At 27.3% G+C, this 22,286-nt stretch overlaps 1 protein-coding gene across 9 annotated transcripts in view; it reads right to left on the reverse strand.

Moving 5' to 3' along the window:
* The window catches only part of CenG1A (Centaurin gamma 1A), a 108,186-nt gene that overhangs the window by 13,200 nt on the left and 72,700 nt on the right, over nt 1-22,286 (reverse strand). For 4 of the 9 annotated variants that reach the window (XM_016063529.4, XM_016063531.5, XM_016063532.4 and 1 more), the window contains 6 exons: nt 14,156-14,290; nt 11,231-11,451; nt 11,022-11,096; nt 9,219-9,404; nt 6,226-6,303; nt 606-710 (listed from right to left, as the gene is read on the reverse strand). In XM_016063529.4, the coding sequence (XP_015919015.1) occupies nt 606-710; nt 6,226-6,303; nt 9,219-9,404; nt 11,022-11,096; nt 11,231-11,451; nt 14,156-14,290 (800 nt within the window). Of the gene's footprint in view, nt 1-605; nt 711-6,225; nt 6,304-9,218; nt 9,405-11,021; nt 11,097-11,230; nt 11,452-14,155; nt 14,291-21,346; nt 21,620-22,286 lie in introns of those variants that run through there. The other 5 variants (XM_071187854.2, XM_043045784.3, XM_071187855.2 and 2 more) reach the window with 5 other exon arrangements.

A 22,286-nucleotide genomic window follows, 5' to 3' on the forward strand; every position in this document is an offset into this window, starting at 1 on the left:
AAAGTTCCTTGCCCTAACAGAGCAAACTATTTTCAAACATACAAATTTTAAAAAATTGAAATTTAACTAATTAATTTGAGATCCAAATAAAGAAAATTGACATGCCAATAAAGAAAACTTTTAGGTGTTCGTTAACACAGTTATAAAATCTCATATCAGTTGGTAAGGTTTCCTCCAAAGTGGGAGCAACAAATAATTTAATGAAATACAGTTTCCATTTCTTAGAAATGGGAAACTGACCAAACAAATTCTGTAAATAACTAAATGGCTATTATTTAACATATACTAAAATAACAAATTAACAATGGCTTCAATCTAACTCAAGATTAATACAAGCAATGTGCATAACTAAAGTAAATCAATGAACAAAATCATGCAAATAATAATTGGTATAGCTAAATTTAATTCATTGTCATCTCATTAAATGCTGAAGTAGTAATAAAAATATAATTTTAAATTTAATAATGGCTTCATTTAAATTAAAACTAAAACATGTGTAAATTTTCACAAGCAATGATATGTTTAAAAAAATATAAAATTACTAATTTAAAATATTTAACAAAGATTGGAATAAGTTAACATACAATAAAAAGATGTAAACTTACATGAAGACTAGGATGATAAGTTAATCTTCCATCACTTGTTAGTGTAACATACTTCTTTTTCCATTCCTTATTTAAGGCTTTACTACTTCTCTTGTATAAATATCCCTAAAAACACATTATATAAAACAAAAAGAATAAGTTTCACATGTCTTATTTATATGCATATTTTATAGTAATACTAAACATGTAGCCCAAAAATACAAACTGGATTTGTTTAAATTGTTTTTCCTGAATTTGAATTAATTGTCAAACATAGTGAATCAGTTTTTCATATACAAAGCATACCTTCCAACTAGTACAGAATTTCTATAGTTTTGTAAATATTTTTCTCAGCTAAGTCATATATTACTATTTCAATATATTAGAATTAAAAGAATTTTATCAACCACAATATATGAGATATATGAGATAAAAGAAAATGGTCATACTTTTAAGTGCTAAATTTGAGGCGCACAACCTGCGGCCCACCAACCCTTAATATGTGGCCGACGGTAGCAGCCTGAACAAAATTTTAAAAAGTATTAAATTTTTTTAAGGGAAAAAAAATCGAAAATTTAAAATTGCGCATTTAAGTTTTTGACACACCCAATCTCAATCAATTTAGTTTTTCGATAGCTTTTTTTTCCGATGGTTAATGTTACGGATTTTTGCATAGTTTTGAAAACCCCAATATTTTTAATAGGACATTATTACGATACACGAATTTTGAATTTTAGTTATGGCTTTTGACACCAGATTGTGGGCCGATTTCATCGTAAATCCCACCACTTTTAGGTAGTTATTACAACTAATTTTCATGTAGCTTCTGAAATCGCGATTTTTTTTAAAAATAGATTTTAATGTCTTGAAAGTTTTGAATGAGGCATTCAAATAGACTTGTTTTCGAAGCACTTATTTGAGCAAACTTTATCTCAAATCTAAATGACTTTTTTTTCGGCAATTATTGTTAAGCATTTCCTTTTTAAAATTTCGATATTTTTTAGCACGATATTATAATGAATCGCGAGTAACGAATAGCCATATTTTGACGTGGCTTATTTGTGCCAATTTCAAAACAAATCTAATTATTTTTCAATCATTATTTTCCAAATATTGCGACACTTTAATTTTGAATCACGCATTTATATACATAACTTTCTGACGCCCTTTATTTTTGTCGATTTCATCGTAACTACAGAGGGATTTTGATAGTTTTTTCGTTAGTTATTACTACACATTTCTCTGTGATTAAAACAATCCTGATATGGTTAATACTATAATTTCACGGCACACGAGTTTCAAATCGCGCATTAAAATAATCACTTTTTACATGCTCTATTTGTGCCAATTTTAACATAAATATAAGTTTTTTTTTAAACGTTTTCTTTTTGACAGTTATTGCTGTATTTTTACTCGTGATTTTGAATATCCTGATATTTTAACACAATATTACAATGCATTAAATTCAATTCTGTTTAAATAATTTTTTGTAATTTAAAAAGTAATTATGTATTTTAGCAAAATCGACACTTTCCTAGAGAGAATAATAAAAAAAAAAAAATGAGATGCATAAATTTATATTAAACCAGGGTTCATGATTTTTTTTCATTTTTTAAAATTTTTTTTTAAAAATCAGATTTTTTTTTATTTAAATCGGATTTTTTTTATCTAAATCAGTTTTTTTTTTATTTTTAATAAAACACAATGTAAGAACTTTAATTTATGATTAAAAATACTTCATAAATGTTCAATCGAAATTCAATTAATATTAAAACAATATTATAACAATCTTTTAGAAGCTCTAACTTACTAATATGATTTTTCATTATAATACCTAGCTTTGAATGCCATTTTGAAACAAATGCATAATTGAAATTTGAAGACTAGATGAAATAGAGAATTTAATGAAAGGGGCCTATCTAGGTTTTTCTGAAAGGTGTTTATTTTGTGAAAATTTAGATATAATTTATGAAAATTAAAAATAATATTAAAAAATCAGCACAAAAATATAAATTTATTCGTTTCTTGCGAAACACAAAAGTAAAATTTAAAAAAAAAGTATTTTGTGAAACTATCATTTTTCCTAAAGTTGAATTCATGAAGGTACCCTAAGCAGTAGCAAATTTGGCTTGGGCATACTCTTTAACTATTAAATTAAAGTTTCAATTAGCAAACCATAATTTTAATTTAAAATTGTGTTATTTTTTCTCTTGATTTTTAATATGACAAAATAAATGTAACAGATTGTGTTTATAAATGTAGTCATTCATCAAAAAAATAAATTAATTAATAATCTAAATATTTTTGCATTAAAATATTCATATTTAATTCTATATCAAAATAGATCAGCTAAAAAAATTTTTTTAAAAATCTATACACTCATTGGAATTTTTTTTCACAAAATTTCTTTATAGAAAATCTGATAATGTCAAAGATACTGTTAACATATAATGAGAAAAAATACCAGTTACCAGTTAATAACTCTACTGCTTCAAATAGACTTTGAAAGGGAAGAATGACACTATATCAGGAAAAAATATCTGAATTCATTAGCCATTTTTTTTTCTTCTATTTTTGGCATATTAGGGTAATTTCTTTTTAACATAACCTCAAGCTTTAGAAATATACATTTTCCACCAATAAAATATAATGTAGATTTTAATTCCATGTTGTTTCAATCAAAAGGTAGAATTTTACTTTAGATTATTTGCAATTTTTTTTTTTTGAAGTTCATGTCTATTAATTACTTTCTACAGCTATGCAAGTCTAAATTAAGACAGCATTAAATGCGTACTTTAATCTGTACTTTCAATCTCAAGAATCAAAAGATTTTTAAAAATGTAATTTCAAATGTGTTGGAATTTAACACACACCAAGAAAGTACTTTCGTTAATTAAAATTAATTAACACAGCAATTTATTTAAAATAATATAATAAAAGTATCAATAATTTAAAACACTGTTTTTTAACTTTTAAAATCAATATATATATTTAAAAAAATCAGTTGATTTAAATCAATGATTTTTTTAAAAAAATTATTTGATTTAAATCATGATTTAAATCGTGATTCAAATCAAGTTGATTTAAATCAACGAACCTTGGAAACGTGGATCCATTTTGCAGAAAAATATTTCAATTCACGTGCATAATTCCATGGTATCATGAACATGTGAAAGTTTAGCAACACATGCCCAATTTATTCTTTTTCGTAGTCACATGATTTAAAAATCACATGTCGCGATTCGTGCATTTTAAAAATCGTACATTTTGATTCTTCTCGCAATTTAAAAGTCCCACATCGTGATACATATTCACGCGATTTAAAAATCACTCATCGCATTTTGTAGAGAGTAAAAATCATCCACCGCATTTTGCATTCACAAGGTTTAAATTGACATATTGCGACTCGTATTCTGAATCGAGATTTAAAAAATCACATTTGTTACTCTTCTTACAAATCAAAAATCAAACACTGTGATTCTTATTCAGGAGATCAAAAAAGCAACATCTCGATTCATATTCACGCGTCTTAAAAATAGTACGTTGTGAATATTCTTCTCGTATTTTAAAAATCACACATCTCGAATTGTATTCACGCATCGCGTTTTTTATTTACGCAATTTAAAAATCACACATCAATGCTCGTATTCACGTGATTTAAAAATTAGGAAAGGAAGAGCACCATCTACAACAAATTTCCAAAATTGATTAAGTTATTTGCCCTAAGTTTAATACTGCCTACAACAACAGTATATGTAGAAAGAAACTTTTCCAGATTGAATTGGGCATGTTCAGATAGAAGAGCAGTCCTTAAATAAAATCATTAAATTTTCATTTAATGGTCCGAAAAAGCTATCAGATGATCAAGTAGATATTTTAAAATCACAACATTTGAAAAATTCCAGGATGAAATTTTTTAAGCCATTTTCTACCTACATGGACCATTTTGTATCATGTACTTTAAATTTTAACTGCAAAAAAGTATCGTAAAGTAAATTTCAATTAGTTTTTGATATATATGTGTATTAACTGTAAATAGTGTCATGTTAAGAAAGTATTCGTCCTAAAGAGTTGTAAACAAGTATCTTAATAGTTTTTTATTATTAAAGAAAATAGTTCTTTCAAAATTAATGTTTTCTTTTTTTCTTTTCTCTCTTAGCCCTTTCCTCTTATAATTTATTTAAAAAATGTTTTAAAGTAGGAGTATATTCCCTACTGAATGTTGAATCTTAATTTGCCCTGCAAAGGTTTTTTTTCAATTTTAATCATTTTTAATCCTGCAAACTTTCTTTAAATTAAAGTATTTAACTTTATTTTTTTTAACTAGAATATTTATTTATTTTTAAAAAATTTAATTCCATGAACATTAAAAATATGAATGTTAAAATTTATCTTTAAATGGACTTTAGTATTATGTGATAAAAAAGCATGAATTTTCCCATTGTTTTTATTTATTTCAAATTATTTGAATTTTTTCTGATAATTGATTCTGATTCAGCTTTTTCCCTAAGTAATCAGTTTTGCAGTTTTTAATTTTGAACTTTTAAAAGTATTTAATTTTATGCAAATATATTACAAGGTTAACTGAAAAGAATTTAGTGGCTAGAGCAATGATGTTTACATAACTATTAATACCTATAATTGCTGTCAACATGTCTGTCTAAATACTTGGGCATGCGACCCTTTATTGGTAAATCTGCTGTGCATGTGGCCCTTCACTCAAAAAGGTTGTGAACCCCTATGCTAAATAAAGTTTTATAAAAAATTAAGTTAGCTATAAAAATTTCTGATTTAATTAGCTACCACTGGAAGACCATTTCACACAAACCTCAAATATGGATTTGACAGAGGTAAATTAATTGTTTTAAACTATCACCAAAAATTAAATTTATTCCACAATTAGCAAGACATTAAAACTGAGTTGCAATTAGTCTGAAAACATCACATGCCTTATTGGTTGATTTTTTTAATTTTTCACATACTATTAGGTTTTTATTTTTGATTATTTTTATGTAAAACTGTTGAGGACAGATCCATTGATTTTCTGGCATCAAATTAATTTTAAATTGCTTATTCTTCAGTATTGAACTATCAGTGATCAAAAATAGTATATGAAACATTTTATTTAAGATAATTTGGCAAAAAATATGAGACTAAGTTTGAGTGTTTTTTTTTCTCTATATTTTGTTATTTATAGGAACAGTTAGCAATAAATCAAACTTGTATATCTCAAATTTTTTACGTTGGATAAAATGGCTACAAATACAAATCACAAGTATATAACTTTCTAAGTTATTAAACTGAATAAAATTGAAAAAATATAAATTATACGGCATAACGAAGAAAGGTGGCTCAGAATAATGAAAAAAAAGAACATAACTTTAAAGCACTTATTCAGTTTAATAATTTATTACATAATGTAATTCAATAGCTAAATAAAAATAAATATGCATAATAACAAATGTTCCATAGTGGAAGTTTGAAGGTGGTGAAATAAAAACTACAAAGAAATTCGTTTTTTTCTTCATGTGTCATTGTTTGCAGAAGTAATAGTTTTACTTAATAAATTACAGTATATTCAGCAAATGAAAGAATTAATATGAACATTTAAAGACTTAAAAGAATGAAATATAATATATACCTGTCTCAGTGGGATCACTCGTCCACTACCGACTTCACCATTTTTACTTTTTTTGTCGTCTTCACCTTTCTTTAACGGCTGAATCAAAATTATAGAAAACAAGTTTTATTTACATATTAAACTAAGTTAGTAAAAAAAATTTATAAACAAAGTGAAAATACGGTTTTTAAAACTCAAACTAGGAATAAAAGAGCTTCATTCTGGTGGACATTTAAGAAAGAAAAAAAAATGCTATTTTGCACTTTATAAATGCATATTGCAAGCGAAAAATCTAAACAGAAGAAATTAGCAATTTGATTATAAAAACATTTCTATTACAAATTTCTTAGTAAGGTGTATAATCAAATTTTTTGTAAGCATTTCCTATTGTTGAAAGCTTGTATGTATATATATATATAAAATGAACAAAATGCAAAAATATTTTCTAAAACTTTACATAATCAGTTTTTGGCAAAGAACACTCTAATCTTTATTTTATTTGCCCCCATAAAAATTTTATGCACACTTTTAAATTTATTCAAACATTCTATTATTTAAATTAATAGTTATTAAATTCAATTATGCAAACATAATTTTAATTTAAAAAAGTTATCAGGCATATTTTTTAGATTTAAACGTAAAATAACCATAAATGTATACTCTGCAAAAAAGATTTGCAAGATTAATATTAGCTCATACTGAATTGACAAACATGTGTAGAGATATCGATCATACTGAATTAATAAAGATGTAATGTAGAATAATTAACAAATTATAAAATGCTTAAAAAAAATTTCAAGAATTTTGAAATGAAAATGAGAATTGAAGCTAAGCATTTTTGTCAGAACTTAATTATTATATGGCCGCTAAATTTATCTTTTATGAAATTTTAAATAATTCTTTAATTTAAATAAAATGATAAAGAGAAAAATTATATTTTGAATTGACAAATCTGAATCAAACTGCACACTGCATTTGTTAAATTTTAAAACAGTAGAAAGCATATAAATTCATATTCTTTTTAAATCATACCTCTATAAATTATTGAATGTTTTTTTAATTTAAATAACTCAAGAGAAATGAAAATAACCTGATATACTTTATACAATCAATGAATGTCTCTCAGATAAACTCCTATGATTTAAAAGAAGCTAAATTAATTCTTATAATTATTAAATCAAATGATAAAAAGAGAAAATTTAGAAGTGATGAAACTCTGTGATTGTTCACTGCTCTTGAAAACACTAATTAGTGAATACTAATAGTGACATGAAAATAGTAATTAATGATTGATTCCCAAGTCAAGTTCAAGGATTGTAGTACTTGCTGATTTATAAGAAAAGTGGAGTAATCTATAAATAATATAAAGCATGAACATCATCAGCATACACATGGCGATTCACCACCAATAAAGAAATTAGCAACAAAGAAAAAGAAAATTTTCTCTTGCTATTGAGAAAAAAATTTGGCAATGCTTAGTTAGCCACTATGATCAACAAAAATTGTAGAGATTTTGGTTTGATTTCAGAAGACAGGATATGAAATCTGAAATTGAAAATCTAGCAAACTGCAGCAGAATCATACATAATTGCAAGAGTTCTTCTCATTGAAAACAAGTTAAATGTAAGTGCATGCACTCCAGGGGCCATTTTAACTAACGCCTAAAATAGTTGACAATTTCCTACAATACAGATGACAGTATGCTAAAACAGATTGTGGTAGAATGAATTTTGAAAACATGGAGCAGAATTTGTGAAAACCACTCTTTTTTGCATAATTTATGACAACAGTTGTCATAGCAAAGAAAATTCTCATTTTGGAAAAGAGAAAATTAAGCACCTTTTACAAACACTCAATTAAAAAAAAGCACCTTAAAAAGTCTTAAAAAAAGGTAATAAGCACCTTTAAATACTTTTTAAAAACATTGTGCACCCTGTTGAATTTTGCATGGAATTAGTTGGGAGAAAATAACTTTTATTTACAATTTCATTTAAAATCAGAAATAAAATACATATTTAAAAAAGTATTTATAGTAAAAATTTAATAAATTGCTAAAATCAATAAAAACAAACAAGAAAATTCTTATAAATAAAATGAAAAATATTTTTGTAGACCCCATAAAAACAAGTAACATCAAACAGTGTCAAACAAAACTTTATTTTTATTGTGTATCTGTCTTCATTTCAATAACTATAATATATTAAGTTTCAATAAATTATTTTATGACTGCTTAACATCCAAAATGTTTCAATAAACAAAAATATGATTATATATAAAATTGTTTTTTTTAAACGTGCATTTGAAGTAATAAGTAAAAAATTTCACTTTATATGAAAAAATGAATTATTTTATGAATATTTTAAAACTTTATTCCTTAATATTTTCCCAAAAAGATTAGGTGGAATGGGAATTTGTTCCATTTGTTTGCTAAATTTAGTATTCAGAATTAAAATTTTCAAAAACAATTAAGTATGTCAAATAACTATTTAAAAAATTCAGGGAAAATTATATTGCTCAATTATAATGAAAAAAATTTATTACATAGAGTTATTTCCATTGGTTTTTTTCTTACAAAATGCAATTATATTCTTCCTGATTAGCATATCATTTGTGGGTAAGATGAACAGAAAATCTTTTAAACAATTCTAATAAATGTAGTATGAAATAATTTAGGATATTTTTAAGATATTTATAAATAAAAAAAAGTTTTAATTTTTGAGTAAAAAAACTTAATATTAATTAATGTTGTCTGCTTCCTAGTTATTCTCTGTAAAATTACATAATGCTTATATTTGTTAAGTTTTATTATTAAGAATATAATTTTAAAAAACAATATTTTCTGCTTAGAAAATAGAGTTTTTTTAAAGCACTTTCATCCATTTTAGTAATAAAAAGATTATAAAGCAATGGGCAACATCCCTCTATTTAAATTTTTGAATTTCATCTTTCCTGAATCATCTTGAATTAAAGTTTAATTTGCATTTCAGATAGAAAAATATCTTAATCATACATACATTGCTTACAGGAAAAAGATTAGAGCGTCTACGAGTTTTCCTAGATGTTGTTGGTGTGGAACAAGGAGTCGGTAAGTCTTTAACATCTTTTGAACCACATACTGTATTTGGAACAAGAACTTCAATGCCAAGTCTATCAGATTTATCCTTCATTTCTCTTCCTGAGACAGAACCATCAATTCGATCCTAAAGACCACAAAAATCGTTATAAAACATAACACAAGGCACCTAATTTACATACAACTAAAGTTATGCTCCACTAAAAAGTAATTTTGGAATGCTAGTTACACACACACACACATATATATATATATATATATATATATATATATATATATATATATATATATATATATATATATATATATATATATATATATATATATATAAATAAAGGAAAAAGACATGGGAATCAATACATTAACAAGATGCAAACAGAATAGTTTTATTTAAATACAGCAAAATTTTAACTGTATAGCTTGCACATGTGAAAACTGAAAACTTAATTTTAACACCTTTTACTTCAAAGGAACTTGTGGAAATAATAATTAATATCTTTCGTCAGATGAGTGACAATATCTTAACTTTCAGTACATACTTGTTATTTTTCAACTTTCAATTAATACAAGTAAAAAAATGAAACTAAGGGTGCAAATTTTATTCTTATTGGCTTCTAAATTATAAAATTTTTAGTAGCAGATTTCTTTATTAGTTTTATTATTTATTTGTTTCTTTTAGATAATACATAGTTTTTCGCATGCTTATAAAATTAAATGCCTTACAATGGCACATGATAATTCATAATTCTCTCTTTGGTTTCAGGCTCAAAAAGTAAAGAAACTGGCAATGAAACTGAAATAACCTTGCAGTAAATATAAAAACAATTTTACAGTCCATAAGCTTTCAATATAACACTGGCTACGCAGAAAACAATAATTTTGATAATAATGTTTCTTAGACTAAACATATATTGTAAATGGTCATACACAATTACTTTCTCTTACTGAATCAGTACTGAAACCAGTCAGTGAGATGCATTATGTGCATTGAAATTTAGAAAATTGTAGTTAGTTACATGAAAAACCGATCATATGCACCCATTAAAAATCTATATGTTTCATATGACAAATTAAAATTAATAATTTAATTTTTTGTTTTTCAAAGTCTTATGCATTTTATGTCTAGAGCAGAATACAACTTAAGTTTAAGTCTTAGCCCAATGATTTAGGAACTTTTGATAGAATTAACCAAAGTTTCACATACATAACACATATATGGTCTATTAAAAACAAAGTGTTTTAAAATAAGATTCCTTTCTGCTGTTTTTGTCATCAATTTTTAACAATAGCTACCTGAAACCTTGGAGGAAATTGTGAACCATCAGGTAACTACAAACCTTACAGAGGTTAGATTTAGTTGCGAATAACAAAAATAAATGAATGAAACTTTAAAACAAAGAATTAAAAATTAGTTTTGCTTCCTGCAAAATTTATTGCCAGGTACTTTACTGACATCTGACAAAATTAATAAATGATTAAACAATAGTTATTAAAAGTATTCCATAGTCTTACATTCAAAGTATCCCTGGTCTTTAAAGTCTTGATAAAGCTTTTGTCTTTAAATTTGAAGTTCCTAATTTTGGTAAATTTAACAAGTTTTTATACATATTCAAATGTTCTTCTCATTTACAAGATACATTTCCTATTTCTTATTAAGTTTGCATTTTTATTATACAGCAAAAAGGTGGGATTTTTAGGATTTTTAAGGGCTTGATGATTGGGCAATGATTTTTAAAATACCTACTGCATTAGTGTTTCTGGGACAAATAAGTGTGCGAATCACTGGTCTAGGCATTAATTGAGGATTTGAGTCTAGTACCTATTTAGAAAAGAAAGGACAAAATTTTGTCATTTAATTCTCTTGCCCTATGCAGCACACACATATGAGTAAAATTTATACACTTTTAAGTTCATATTTATAATAGGTGAGTATTTTGAATAGAATTATTTTACTTTTGAATTATGGGTAGCTGCACTGTGACTAAGGTGACTAGGAGATGCTGAAACAGCATTGAGAGTAGGATTTCCAACATTAGGAGATGGGTGATAACCATTATTAGCACTAGATACTCCTGAAGAATTGGAAACATAACTATTGCATCGAACTGGATGGTTAGGAGTGCTAGGTCTTGAAGTTATGCCTGCCATTTTCTGTTGAACTATCTTTTGGCAAGCTATAATATATTAAAATACATTATATTATACAAATAAAAGAATTGCAAAGAAAGAATAAAATGATTTTATTTGAACTGGCAATTAACTAAAATTTCATTAACTAATAACTACATTAACATTCTAGACTATTTGAGTAATTATACAGTTTTCATAAATACACATATAATTGTATGATAAAAAATTATTTGAACATAGGTATAAGCAAAGTCTACAGCTATAAAAATAACATCGACTTTTCCTACAAGCATATTTGTCACTAATAAATAAAGAATGCAGAACTACATTAATAGAATTATATATTCAGTTCTAAAAATCAGTATTGAATGGATCTATAGACGTTATTAATAGAAGTTTGAATAAAGAACTTAATATAAAATTTTAGAATAGCATTTCAGAAAACAAATTAAAACAGAATTGTTTTTTGAAAGTAAAGGATTTCACATATTAATGGACATTTGCCTCTTCTTTTCACCCAGTTCAGATAAGAGTTAATTTTTGTTTGTTTTCATTCACAATTGTTTCCATGGAGAACCTTTTAACAAAACTTAACTTTTTATTAATTTTAACAGAGTTAAAAATACCAATTAAGATAATTAAACTAATCAATGGCATGTAAAAGGGTATAAAGCTTCCACTGTCATAAATGAGATTTTTAAAGTATTTAACATCATCACAGCTGTACGGCAAGATGATGCACTATCCTTATAGCTATTAATTTTGGCAATTGACTACTTCATTCAAGAGTTGGCTTTGAAAGGCTTAAACAATATCATGGCTATGTACACCAAGAAAGATAAGAAATAATAATGAACTTCACAGTTCAAATCTGAAAACATTATCTGATTCATAAAATCAGAATGCTAGGCAGCGTTATGCCATATAGAAAGAATGAATGAAAGTAAAGTTTTGAGAAAAATCTTAAATTGCAAATATAAATTGCTAATATATTTAAATTATAATATTTAAATTGTTAACATATTAACTATGCATAACTAAATATTCTAAAATTATTAACTGAATATTTAAATAAGAAACATTATTCTACATAATTTCCAATTTTTTTATAACACCATAGGTTAATTAAAACTAAGTTTTTTTAAAAAAAAATAATAAAATATTTGGAGTGAAATATTTTTTATACATCTTTTCCACAATTTCAAAGTGTATTTAAAATTCACGCAACAATTCACATCTTCATAGGTGACATGAAAAGAGAGTTCTTTAAACAAACTTCTTAAATTTTCATAATTTATTTTGAGTTGCAAAACATCTCTGTAGTTATTGACAATGTTAGAGCAAAGACCATAATTTTTTTAATCGAGGATTAATGAAAGAGGTGTCATTCTCCCCCTCCTTACACTCACAGGTTTATTTATATTATATACTCTCATTTTTATCAGGGATGTAACGAATATTTGACCACTATTTGGTATTGGGCCCTTTTGTGGAATATTTGGTTGACTGAATGCTCCACCAAATATTCGGCAAAGTATTTTTTTGGAAAAGAATTTTCGGGCAATATTTTTTTGCGAGTTAAAAAATATTTAATAAAGACTAATCTATAATATTTTTTACTATACATTATTGGAAATAGTTTAACACCCATTCGCTAAATTCTAAAAATTGTTAATTTATGTTCGGATAAACTAATGGAAAAGCGAAATTTAAAGAATTGAAATTTTATTACTTTATACTAAACTTTTAATTACATTCTGGTGAGTCAATTAATTTCATTATTTTTTTTGTTGTTTTAATTATAGCGCAGAATTCTAATAGAGCATTTCTAATAGGCTTCATTTATATATTGCCCCTTTCTTCCAGTACCGTTAACAAATAATTGGTAACAAAGAAAGCTGCGATTTTCAAAGGTTAAGTTATTGTATTTCGAAACTAGGAAAAAAAATTTTCTGCTACTCTTTCGCTTTTTGTATTAACTTTTCTTTTTATCAGCGTTTATATTAAGACACAGAATTTTTAAAAATAGTTTCTAATTAACGTGATTCTTTATGTTCACTTTTTTGTAAAAAACAGACAAACTGCAAAGTGAAAAAATTGAGATTTTTTAGCACTTAATTTTGTGTTTTAAAATGAAGAACAATTTTTGGTTTGCTTCTATCTAGCTTTCTCTATTTTAAATTTTTTTTCGCTTTTATGGACGCTTTTATTATGATGTGGCAATTAAAGAGTTTATATTAGACTTTCTTATTTTTTTTTCACTTTTTCAATTTTGCTTAAAATAGAATTTTACCTGAGATTTTAAGTATTCAACAACAGTAAGCAAAAATCTTTTCTACAAAATTGTTCACTAGTTTCATTTTTTCATTTTATGACTTAAAACATTGTAACACATTCATCACAGACATTTAAACACATTCACTACCTTTTCATAACCTTGTGCAAATGAGTTCCTCTTTTTATATTGATACAAACTAAATTAAGCTGCATAAATTTACATAAAAGAAACAAAATCCAAATATAAATTTCAAAATGAATTCAAAAATTTTTTGCACAAAAAAAAATCAAAAATGAGGCTTTTTAATACTTAGATAATGTATTACCATATAACTTAAAAAAGTAAATAATCACAACATTGTGAAATGGTGCTTGCAAATGCAAAATTTCAAACTAGATTTTTAAAAAAAAAAATCAACCATGCTAAATTCAACATTTTCAAACTTTAAAGTAAAAACATTAGAATACTACCATCTTGGAAGACTCGTTCTACGTTGAGTCCGTACGTAGCACAAGTTTCATAATATGAACATCTTTTTAGGTCATTAGCTAGTTTTCTTGCCCGAGAGTCATCAATGACTCGTGGATTACTTTCACTAATAGCATCTAAAATACAAAAGTTATTTAATATGAAAAATACAAACTAATATTATATACATTTTGTACAGTAATTTTATTACATATACATATTGTACTGTGAATGACACAAATTGAAGTGATTTTCAATTCATTCCAACTTTTCCAATCCCTAATGGATATGACAAGAAAAGGAGACATTTAAATGATCATCACTCTGAAAATATACACGATACCTTGTATTACTGCATAGCATAAGCAATAGCTATTTACCACGAAATAGCGATTAGCATTCAAGTAATTTATGAATTTGGAGATTTTCTTATTTTCGTCGATATATTGCAATTGAAAGCCTTATGGTTTGCAAATTGCACTTCTTAGCTATTGTTCTTTCTATGTAATACTGTATAAAGTGCCACACTTTTTATAAAATCTTTATTGAATTACAGTTTGAAATATTTTGATTAGAGCAAAATAATTTTAAGCATTTCTCTTTAAAGATCTGGAAAACCTTTCACAAAAATATCAAAACTTAAATTTAAAAAAAAAAAAAATTAACAGAAAAACATAATTTGAACTCTCAGTGTGATCTAAATTATGAACTTTTTAATTCTGATAAAAACATCAAAAAGTTACCAAATTTAAAAGTTTGGATGTCCAAGTTCAATTTACAAAATAAAAATATTCAAGAACATAGCGCTACAACTATTAACACAGTTTATGAGGCATTGTTTTAATTTTTTGTGTCTTTAAACCAGTTTTATGGAAGAAAAAAAAAAGACCAATACAGTATTTTAAAAGTTATTTTAGCAAATAAAGAAAATGAAAGTATAATCTATAAATAAAAATACGTTTCTAATCAAATATCCTAAATTAAATATCCAAATACCAACAGTTGAAAATTTTTGAAATAAAACTCTATATATAGTTCAAAGAACAAGTTATCAATCTTAAAATCTAAAGGATGAAGTTCTCATAATAATTTTTTAATCCGTGTCTTTACTCAATTTTGTAACAGTCATTTTATGAAAAGTGCATTTTATGTGAATTCATTTGTATATGCTGAATGTAAAGCATAATGATTAATAAAAAATTTCCAGGGTAAAAAAAAAAAAAAAAAAATTTAAAAAAAATATATATACATAAAATCTCTTATGTTGGCAGCTATCTCAGAGTTGGCAGCTATGCTTATATTATGCCCAGTGAATACATAAAAAGATTACTTAGAGGTAAAAATCTATGGCAGGAATATCAAATGTTAGATTATTTTAGAGAAATTCATACAATAAGATACTCGCATATCAAAATGAATGCATTATCAGCAAAAATGGAAAAATTCTAAAATTTTTTAAAAGATTAAAGATAAATTGAAAATTTTGTAATGCTACTCCCCCCCCCTCTCTCTGTGAAAATAATTATATTACGAAACTTGTTGCTCAAAAACCCCCAAGAACCTATTTCTCCAACCAAATATAATTTAGTTAAATTTGTTAAAAACTGGAGCAACTTAAGCTGCCAGAAATGTTTACACTAAATTCATAACTAGTTACAAATTATTATTCCGAAGATTTGTTCCGAACATCTTGATAGGTTTCCTTTTCTGGTATAAGTCATTTTTTAGTTATCTAATTATTATAGATTGCTATGATTTAGTCCTCAATTTCGTTATCAGTACTTGAAAAAGAAAAAGAAATAAAACTTGAATAACTTTTTTATTTTATTCAACATGCAGAATAAACAAAATTGTCATGAGATAAATAGCCATACACAGTCATGATACTAACTTCAAAGCCGTGCAATCAAATTTCTAAACCAAATCTTTACAAGATCTAATTTCTTAATTTGCGTTATTTAAAAACTGAAACTCTGTCCGTGTAATGGCCATGAAAAAATTGTCCCTGAAGAAAAAAAGTTCAAGTGTTACAAAATGAAAAATTTTTATCTCATAACAATACATTACAAATATAACGAACGTGATTGTGTTTTGAATAAATTTAATGTCGTGTTAAAATGTTTTAATTGGTAACAAATAAAACCCCCCTTAAGACGTAACGCAAGAACATGGGAAAAGAGAATGAAACTTACCAAAAAAGAAATTCAAATGATAAAAAAGAATTTTATTGAAAAATTTAGCTTTGAGCATTATTGGATAAAAGACCAAAATGCCGAGGACATGATTTCCCTAAGCAATGGTCACGAATCTATGAACCGCAAGTTCATCGAATTTTAAAAAATAAATTGCAACCTCAAAAGTGTCGTGAGTCATAAGTATGTATTTGACTGAAAACACGTTTTAACCCCCTTCTCAGTTAGAATTTTTTTCAAATTTCAGATACAAAAAGTTTTTTCTTTTTCTTTTTTTCTTTAATTGCTGAAAATTAATATATGTTCAGTCCTAAATTTGAAAATGCAAAATATTTTTGTCAACAAGCAGCTTTTTGCTTGAACTATTGGTGGTGAAATATGTGATGTCCCCCCGTTCACTGATCTCCAGTTTTCCCTGCAATACACCCAAGTTTAATCATAAAATAATACACTCTGTGATAACATTTTATTAACTCTGTAGCTTTAAGATGTTTAAGATAAATATCTCTACAAAATAATTATTAAAATTAGGTAAAAAATATTTTGGAAAATAATTATAACTCTAATTAAATAATTAATACTAATAATTAATTAATAAAAATTAATATTAATGCTGATGAAATGAAATAATTTTAATACTAATGATTAATTTTAAAACTAATGAAAGCGAAATTACAGAAAGTACAAAACGATTTCGATTTAAATTCAAGGCGGGAAATCTTACTCCGAAAATTGTGAAAAAAGTGGAACTAGTTGCGCCTTATCTTAGCAATATTCAGAAATACAAAAATAATAGTGGAATTTATAGAGGCGTGTAAGTAGCGACGAATTCAATTTCTATTATGCAATTTTTCTCTTCGCGGCATGGCATGCGACGCCGTCCATACGGACACAAAAAAACCGAATGTATGAGATGCGACGCTGAAAGAGAAGTTAAGATAGGTTAAAATAAATAAATGTAGGTTAAAGAAGAAAAATAACGTAGTTTTTGAGAATACGCTTTTCAGAATAGTTTCCAAATTCCAATTTAGCTTTTATTATTGCATAAATTAAGAAATTTAATAATACTTAAAACAATTTTTAAGTAAAATATTATTATACAAAAATAGAGTAATTTTAACAAAATCTGACAGTTTCTTTTAACATATTTCACATTAAAAAATATTAGAATCAGAATTTTCCCAGGGTTGAAACATTAGAGATAAGAAATTTCAGTCAATATCATACATGATCATACATTTCTTTAACGGTTTGTTATTATCGGGCTGATATGAAGGATGATGTAATTAAAAACAAATCTCATCAAATTTGGTGAAAAACACTTCAGAGTTTTACAGCATTTTTAAATATTATCAAAATATTGAATAATGGAAATCTAAAAGAAGAAGCCTTAGTTTACTAAATATTTTCTTTTTTCGACTTTTTCGGTGCGCTTTGCTTTCTTTCCCATTGGACCATAATAATGTATTTAATAAGTGAAACATTTTCTAATAAAAAATTCAGTCTATTTTTAAAGTTTCTGCGATTGAATGGTGCTGACATAAACTGCAGAGAAACAGTAATAAGAATCTTTTGAAATTGACCTAACTATATCTTCATCTATCATTACTCGAGAATTCCTAGGAGCCAAAGTAAGTTTTCTTTAACGGCAGGCACTGAATTTTTCCTTCTTCGCCTCGCAACATCGCGCAACTGTCGGTAATTTAACGATACCCGGTGGGCATGTTAAATGAGTAACGTTAAGTCAGGGTGACAAGGCAACGTTAAGTCAAAGATCTTAAAATACGTAAACAACGCAGAGAATTGTTCGGTGCGGTACGCAATTTCGTAAAAAAAAAAACTTACAGGGAGAGCAACAGCAAAGCATCATATGTACTAAGATCGAGCGCATGCGCATAAGAAGTATAGTGTCAGCCAGGAGGTACGGTCACCTGTGAACCGGTTGTTGAAAAACTTTACATGTATGGTTGCGTACTCTGTCTCCCAGCCAACCTCCATTTTAGCCTTTCTAAGACAAAATGTGTTAGATTTAATCAATATAGATCATATTTATTTTTTTCAAACGGCAGGCACTGAATTTGAACCTTAGCCTATGAAGATGCCGGAATTGTTACTCATTTAGCGTTACCCAGTGAGCACCTGTGAGCCAAAGTCACGGAGGCGAGCAACGTTGCCCACGCCACACTGCCACAAACCCGTTTATAGGGGGGGGGGGGTACATTCACACATCACGCACACAACAGAGGACAGCACAAAGAGAGAGAGAGAGAGAAACATCCATGCCCAGAGCGGGATTCGAACCCGCAGCCAATGGCATCGCAGTCAGGCGCGCTAACTGCTCGGCCACCTAGATAATATAAATGTATTCTCAAAGAAATATCTTATTTAATAGTACAGTGTTTATCAATAGTGTGAAAATGCAGAACAAGCCAAGAATAAATAAAAAAGAGAAAACTTTTGTTCACCCCAGTGGTGGTCGAGAGGAGAGGAGGTTGCAAACCTACACAAAGGCAGCATCTAACTTTAGGGGACTCATTTACAATATGGCTATGGAAGCAAGACTTCTCCGTGTACATTCTTTGGTTAAGTCACTGTGGCATCTACGGCACACGGCCACAGATACCAGTTCATAGGGTGGGCCACATTCACACAACAAAGGACAACACAAAGAGAGAAACATCCATGCCCTAAACATGATTTGAACATGCAACCATTGGCATCTCAGTCAGGCACGCTGACCGCTCGGCCACCAGGCCGGCCATTGCAAAGTAATAGAAGAACGTAATAGTGAATTTAAAACGTTGATATACAGTTCCTCGATGCACAGGAAAAAAAAGATACTATACGAATTGAATTACGAATAACACTAAACGAAAAAATACTATACGAATTGAATTAGAATAAATCGATTAGTCAACCCCCCCCCCCCAAGGTTTACGAAAAACCGGGGTCGACTTATACAACGGTAATAAAGTCGGACACATTGGTTGATCTTCATTTATCCATACATTATAAACAATAGGGTAGATATGAATAACCCTGTATCAATTTACCCCTTTCAAAAACCATTTTTAATGTTATATACAATTAATTTTAAATTTTTTCTAATCATATTTTCTTTACATAAAAAGGTTATTTTTTAGAAAGAATACTTTAAATTACGTAGAAAATAAGAATAAGGAAAGTTAATTTATTCCAGAGTCTTTCGAAAATATAGCATTATGAAAACTTCTTTTAAAACTTACCACAAAGCTACAAATTTAAAGATTCCAGAACACCTGTGTCGGATTTAATAACGTTAGCAGTGACGTCATAAGTAATCCCACTCTGCAATGGTTTTTACTTCATCCTCATTTACTGAGTCCCATAAAAAATTGTCTTCCCCCATCCAAAATATTAGAAACTCCACACTTTTTAAAAGATTTTACAATAACATTTGAATCTACATTTTGTAACGCGTCTAATGTCCTCTGACACATAACATCTATAGAAAAATAATAGACTTATCCACAGAGGTCGACTTATACACCAGACATACCAGAAAGTCTCGTAATCAAAAATAGGAAGTTAACTTATACAACAGGTCGACTTATACACTGGGATATACGATATCTGCTAAAAACAGGAGAGAAATATATTAAAAGATAAGGATCAGGTCCTGCCATAGTCACCTAAGCTTTAAAAAATTTGCCACCATAAAAGAATTGCATTGCACGCGGGTGATTATGAGCCCAAGTCAGAGTTCCGGAAATTTTCTTGAGTTTAAAAAAAAAACAGTTTAAATTGAGGAATTAGAAAAAAATTTAAACAAGTTTTTTTCCTTTTTCTCAATATTTCTTAGTTTACTTAAAATATATTTAAATTTTTACACATACTTGTACCATTTACACATACCTATGATGACCTAGAGAAGTAATTAAAATTTACAAATATGTCTTTCTTTCTTGAGTTTATAATTATAACAACTATTTACTGATGAAAAATGAATATTAATCATGAATATAAACTTATAAAGTATCTCTCTGGCTCTCACTTACAAACAAATAAAATAAACTGTGTTTTTAAGTTCCGCCTTTGAAAATTTGATTTCCGGAAACTTCTGTGATCAATGATTTTTTGAAACATCTGGACCTTCGATCTCCGGAAACTTCCGGATCACTGTTAGCGAAAAATCCGGAAATTCGGATTTTTTCCGGAGCACAATCAGCCCTGATTGCATCATCCAAATTATTTAAGATGTTAGTCAGCACATTCAGAGTCTCAAAGGAGGAATTCTAATCTTTTCAAAAATAATAATAAATCAAAAAATAAATAAGTCATTTTATAAGTCGATTTATGAGTGGAACTATGGATAACGAATTGGTGAAAATTTATTTTTAATTCTTCATTCATTAGCACCTGTTTCATCACATGACACGCTATTTTAAAATTTTTGTACTGAGGTCTCGAACTACAATGACGATAGTTTTATTTTAGCCTACATATTATGTCCGGTATTCTTTTCTATGCATTGTGATGTTATTAGTAGCTCGTTCATCGATTCAAAAATATATTTAAACATTTTCTGAATCTTCCTTTCGGAATACAAATGGATGTTTACAGAACATGAAATAGTCTTGTTCCTGCCTGCAATCTATTGCACAGAGCAAAAAGTTTTTCTTTCAAATATTTAAAACAAAAATAATTTAAACAAAAAATAATTTCCTTTATGTAGGTATGTAAATAAGAAACGTTCAAGTTAGATATTTAACTCTAAGCAATATTTTTTTTAAAAAAAAAAAAAAAAATTCGAATGCAGAGTTAATTTCTAGTAATCAAAAATTTATTTAAAAAAAATTGATAGCAATATCTTAATTTAAACAAAAATACTCAGATAAAAAATTAAACACATGTTTTAACTTAAAAATAAATTTAAATCTGTAAATACGGATAGGCGCCAAAATTAACAGAATTAATTACATACAAGAAAAAACATCAGTTTAATAAAATAAATCTCAACACCTGATTTCGCACAGCTGAGAGGGTTGCAAAGGTAAAAAAAAGTTTTCGATTTCGTCACACCAAACACGAATTCGTTTCGTTGCCGGGCTATTTCGAACTTTAAAATCAAAGTTTGCACATTCTGGCCAATCATAACAAATGATACTCATATTTTGAAGCATAATCTTTGCTATGAGTTTTCCTGCAGAAAACTCAGTTCCCGAAAGGGAAGTATGAAGTATTTTCCCAGGAGAAAATTATATCTGAAGGTATGAGATATGGGTGGCTTACCGTGGCGCAGGTCCCTCATCGAAAGATGACGACCATGTCTGCCTTTAACAGAGAAATCGATAGAGGCAGCGCCCTCTTTTGCGTCCAGCGCCTCAATGCCCTCTTCAGTAAAAAAGGGCGGTCCTGTCTAAAATAGAAAACTTTGCAAAAAAGTCGACGGTAATGATAAAGATTTTTCCACGACATAACGGCACCACAATGATACTTTGATATTTTTTATCACTGATAAGACTAATAACAGGTAATAATGATCTTTAAAAGCCAGCTAGAATCGTTCAGTTTTTCCCATATAGTGGAAATTAGCTAAATAAATGTTAGTTGAAAGATTTACATAAAAGATCTAAAAAAATTCTTTTGGTATTGATTTAGTTTTTCTAATGGAAGTTGTTTAAAACTTATAATTAATTATTTGAAGAAAATTTCACAATATGTAGAAGTGTAAGCTGCGAAAGACAAAATTTGTTTACTGATGTAGAGATACAAAAACAAAAAAACAAAAAAAAAAAAATCGACTTTTTTTACAAATTATTAATAGAAAGGCTTGGAGTAATATAGTGATAAGGTACAGTACGCAAAAAAAAGGACCACCTCGAATAACTTTTGATCTAAAGATCGGATCTTCACGTTCCAGAACTCAATTTTAATGAATGACTCGAGAGGGGGACTTCAA

Source organism: Parasteatoda tepidariorum, chromosome 11 (assembly GCF_982258835.1).
Source record: "Parasteatoda tepidariorum strain Cologne lab strain chromosome 11, Ptep-v5.0, whole genome shotgun sequence".
NCBI lineage: Eukaryota > Metazoa > Arthropoda > Arachnida > Araneae > Theridiidae > Parasteatoda > Parasteatoda tepidariorum.